The 4730-nt window shown below is 33.4% G+C and overlaps 1 protein-coding gene across 1 annotated transcript in view; it reads right to left on the minus strand.

Moving 5' to 3' along the window:
* Positions 1-4730, minus strand: part of LOC106873753 (clathrin heavy chain 1) — a 101891-nt gene that overhangs the window by 27133 nt on the left and 70028 nt on the right. Inside the window, exons 9-14 of the mRNA XM_052968467.1 lie at positions 4098-4271; positions 2533-2730; positions 1410-1610; positions 1149-1241; positions 547-729; positions 244-429 (exon numbers count right to left, since the gene is read on the minus strand). Coding sequence (XP_052824427.1) covers positions 244-429; positions 547-729; positions 1149-1241; positions 1410-1610; positions 2533-2730; positions 4098-4271 — 1035 coding nt within the window. The remainder of the gene's footprint in view (positions 1-243; positions 430-546; positions 730-1148; positions 1242-1409; positions 1611-2532; positions 2731-4097; positions 4272-4730) is intronic.

Below are 4730 nucleotides of genomic sequence, written 5' to 3' on the forward strand. Positions count from 1 at the left end.
AAAAAAAAAAAAAATTTTTTTACTCAGCATTCGCAGCATACAGTATGCAGCAGATAACATTTTTTTCAAGTAAGAGAAATACTGCTTGATATTAAGGAATACTGTCAAGATAAACTTTTTAACATTTACTTCCTGTATGGGAAAGTAAATGCAAAGCAACATATGTTGTTACAGGAATAATTTTATATTTTCAATTTATTTAGCTGGTCAAATACACTAGATAATTGACTTTAGCTATCATACAAAACTATAAGTTAATGAGTAAATACAGAATCCACAATGAAAACCGACCTGTGGGGCTGACATCAAGTTCATTTCAAGGAGGCGAGTTTGGAGTGGTCCTTCAGAAGGACGGTTGTTTTTGAGTGCATCCAATAGGAATGATGTGCATTGCTGAATCAAATTGAATTCCATGAAAACATCAACAATCTGTAAGAAAATAAGGAACCAGTATTAACAATCTACAAGAAAATAAGGAACCAGTATAAATGTGAACATATAAAGATTAAAAAAAAAAAAAAAAAAGCAAATTACTATGAAATTTACCTGATTAAGATCAGCAAGAGGCTCATCATCTTGAACCAACATCTGTGAAAACTGAAGTCCTTGTTCAGGGTTCATGCGCATTATGTTCCGCAATAAAAAGATATAGTCTGGTGTGTAACCCACTTTTTTGGCATAAAGGACTATCTTTTGGAATTGTCCTGTTTCAGCAAAACATTGGATCACCTAAAAGAGAAAATTAAACTCTTACAGCAAATAGTCATTTAATACTTAGATCTTTCATAGATGAAACTTATGAAATAATTAATGTAATCATTACACTTTCAAGTAACAGTTAAGGTTGTTTTATTCCTACCCATTTCAATCCTTATATTTGAAAATGAATTCAACAGCATTTCACTAGTGAGGAGTAGTTGATGTTTAGCCCCACACCATCCCAAAACAAAGTCATATAAATCAAAATCATTCCAGCATTGACAATCCAGACTTTCTCAGCCATGGCATACCTTGGACATTACCATTGAATATCTCCTCCTTTAAGATGACAGGGTGAAATTTGAAGGAGATTAGGCTATTTCTATGACTATATATAAGCTATCTTGTTCACTCTCAGTGCTCAAGTGAAATAAATGCAGAATATTTACCTTGTTCGGAACATTTGCCCTGAGGTACACAGATAAAGCTAGGGTTGGGTCAGCAGCTTTAACCAAATCACCAAGTTCTTCACTGCACTCAAGCTGAAATTATATGCATATACATTAAAAATTTAATATTCTGAACTATTGCAAAGATGAAATTTTGCAGATATTTAGAAGATTACATTCAAAGTAAAATAGTTCCAACAGTTCTTTAGAGTTGGTTGAATTACTAATATATGTACATAGATTATCAAATTTAGCCTCTACCTTGTCTTCTTTCAGCCATTTTTCCAAAAGTTGTTTACGTCCTTGTTGAAGTACGGGTCGACAAAGTTCTAAAGATTCATATTTGTTCAATTGACCTTTATCCAGAAGGATACCAAAATACTGCAGAAGAGGTGATGTTTGCCCAGGTTGAGCAGGAACCTGTTGGAAACGTTGAATTGTTTGTGGTGTTCTGAGGATACCCTGTAAAAGAAATAAAATCAAAATTATTTATAAAATAAACGTATAACCAATACACCTACTCCATTTAAAAAATGCTGTCCCTTAAATTCATGAGAAAGAACAACTCTTTTTAGAGAAAAATTTTTTTTTAAATGCAACAGTTTTACTTTTTCAATTATAAAGGGGACTATCTATAGAAAGGTACATTTCTTCAATCTCAAGTGTAAGTTTACAAACATAGGCATTCTGAGTAGCTTTTCTTTTTAATAATAATAATGATTAAACTTCACAAATTTAACTTTTGCTAACATGTCCTTACTCTAGCTATTATTAAACTTTCACAGCATCCACCTCCTTTGCTAATTAGGCCACCTAGGTAAAAGGTACTTGTACTGCTTCTAGCAAATGCAAGCATTTGAAAGAATATATTTCATGAGCGTTTTTACTGTTTAAAACACCTGTACATCTACCACATACACAATGCTTTTCTGCCACCACTGCTCAGAACTGTGAGCAAGTGTCTTTTGTTGTAACCCTGGGCTAACCAAAGCTTTGTGAGTGGATTTAATAAATGAAAACTCAAAGAAGCCCATCATGTGTGTGTGTGTGTGTGTGTGTGTGTTCTCTTGTCTTGACAAAATATGATTATATATAAGCATCACTCTCATACAAGTGATGTTCATTTCAAGTCTTCCAAGAAAAACTAGTCTAGTTATGGGGAAATAATACTCTGCTTGGAAACAAGCAAGGGTTGACAAGAGGAAGGGCATGCAGCTGTAGAATGTCTGCCTCAGAAAATTTCATTTGACCCATGCAAATATGGGAAAGTAGATGTTAAACAACGACAATGAAGAACTACATTGAAATACGTTTCTGTATATTTCTAATGTAACAAGTATTTTCTGAGTCCTATAAATACAGATTAAAACAATGAGAAACTTACTTTTGGTGCTCCAGCAGCAGCCTTAGCTGCTTCTGCATACTGTCCATTCTGGAAGAGGTTATTGAACTTGCGAACAAAGAGATCTTCTGCACCTGGCAAGTTGCAACGAGATGCTAAGCGCAAAGCAAGATCAGGATTTTGTAAAGTTGTTGTGATGTACTGAACAACATTATCTTCTTCAATGCTCACAGATAAAACCTAGAAAATAGAATATTTTCCAAGTGACAAAGAAAAAAACAAAAATAAACAAAATAACCCAAATAAAACAAACACACACAGCTTAAAATGCAATTAACAACTGTTAATTACTTAATAGTTTAGAAATTATTGAATAAGAATAATCATATGTCAAGCATTTTGCCCAGACAATTTTTTCATTCAGAAAGTAGTATACTGATCCAACAAATCAGTAATGCAGTAAGAAATAAATCTTCCAAGGTCTGCAATGATGGTGTATCTAATATACACAAATGGCTATGAAATGTAAGAACTAGTTAAGATGTGCCCATATCAAAAGCCAACTCAACAAAAATAATAGTAGCAAAAACACTAGGATCAGTTCTGTGAACACAGCTCTAAATGAGCAAGATATAGGAGAATGAAATTTGCACCCACTACACTCTCGGAGTGGTTGGTGTTAGGAAGGGCATCCAGCTGTAGAAACTCTGTCAAATCAGATTGGAGCCTGTTGTAGCCATCTGGTTTCACAAGTCCTCAGTCAAATTGTCCAACGCATGCTTGCATGGAAAGCAGCCGTTAAACGACGACGACGATGATGATGATGAGAGATGACATCAAAATAAGAATTATTGAAAAGATAAATTAGTCAATTAAAAAAATTACTAGTTGAAACACACAGCAATTATTAAATATTCTGAGCGAGAGTCATTAAATCACAACCAAATTTGGGCATCACCTCCAAGGGTTTTATCAAGTATATAAATGCTAGTATCATCATCAGTACTTTGGTAGTTTACTGTTACCAAAAGAACGAAAGGGAAAGTTGTCTTGTGTGAGATTTGAACTCTGAACTTAAAGGATTTTATCTTCGACCATGATTATTATGAGAAAATTGTATAAATCTACATTTATTTATTGCAAGCTAATCTGGATAAAAAAGAAAACCCCAAAGCTATACAATCAACATATGTCATTGTATAATTTTCTGTATGTTACTATGCAAAAAGTATTTACTTCAGACGTAAAAGAAAATGTAGGCAACTGAATGAGAGAGAGAGAGAGACAAAGAAAGAGAGAATGAAGAGAGTTGTTTATTGCAAACTAATCTGGATAAAAAAACCTTAAACATAAAAGAAAATGTGAGAAACAAAATGAGAGACACACACACACACGGAATAAGAAAGTCTTAGGAAAGCTGAAGTTTATGTGGTCAAGTACTCTCATTTACAAGGAGTAGTGGGTTGTCCTACTCTAAATCAATTTTTTCTCAACATGACTAAGCATGTTTACTTAGACACTAAATTATCAAATACGATGTGTGGTGAAAGCTGTGAAAAATACAAGTAATTTTGCAAATATAGTGGGTAAAAAAAAAACAAGCCTACCTGTCCCTTTCTGTTTACACCAATGATTCCATTAGTGGGCTCATGTGGAGCAGTTACAAAAATGGTATCACCACTGATCCTGTTCATGTAAATACATGTTGCAGTTTCTATGTCATAGAGATGTATGTAGCCATATTTGGTGATTAGAAATATCACATTATGTTTATTGCTTGTCTAAAACAGATAAAAATTTACATTAGTAATTGACATTGCACCATCTTTCTTGGTTTTTGTTTTTAAATTTTTGTTATACAATCTACTTAGAAACAAGGGGGCAGTCACAATTAAATTAAAACAAGTTTTTTTTTTTCTTTTTAGGTTCCAGTCACTGAATCCTCACCAACCTTCGAATATTTTAGTCGATCATGTCTGTACTACAGCATGTTATTAGGTAATTATTTTATTAGTCACATAAGAGAAAATAAAAGGAGTTGATAGGTTTCAAAGGGATGTAATTAAGATCAAGACCAAAGCTTCAAGTATTTTTGATCAATGCAATAATTCCAATAAAATTTCCTTTTGTGAAACTTGCTGCACACACACAATCAAACCAGAACCAGATTGCTGAGAAGTGAACTTCTCAACCACACAGCCATGCATGAACATCTGTCCACTGTTCAACTGGAAGGTAAT

The sequence above is a fragment of the Octopus bimaculoides genome, chromosome 6 (assembly GCF_001194135.2).
Source record: "Octopus bimaculoides isolate UCB-OBI-ISO-001 chromosome 6, ASM119413v2, whole genome shotgun sequence".
Lineage (NCBI taxonomy): Eukaryota > Metazoa > Mollusca > Cephalopoda > Octopoda > Octopodidae > Octopus > Octopus bimaculoides.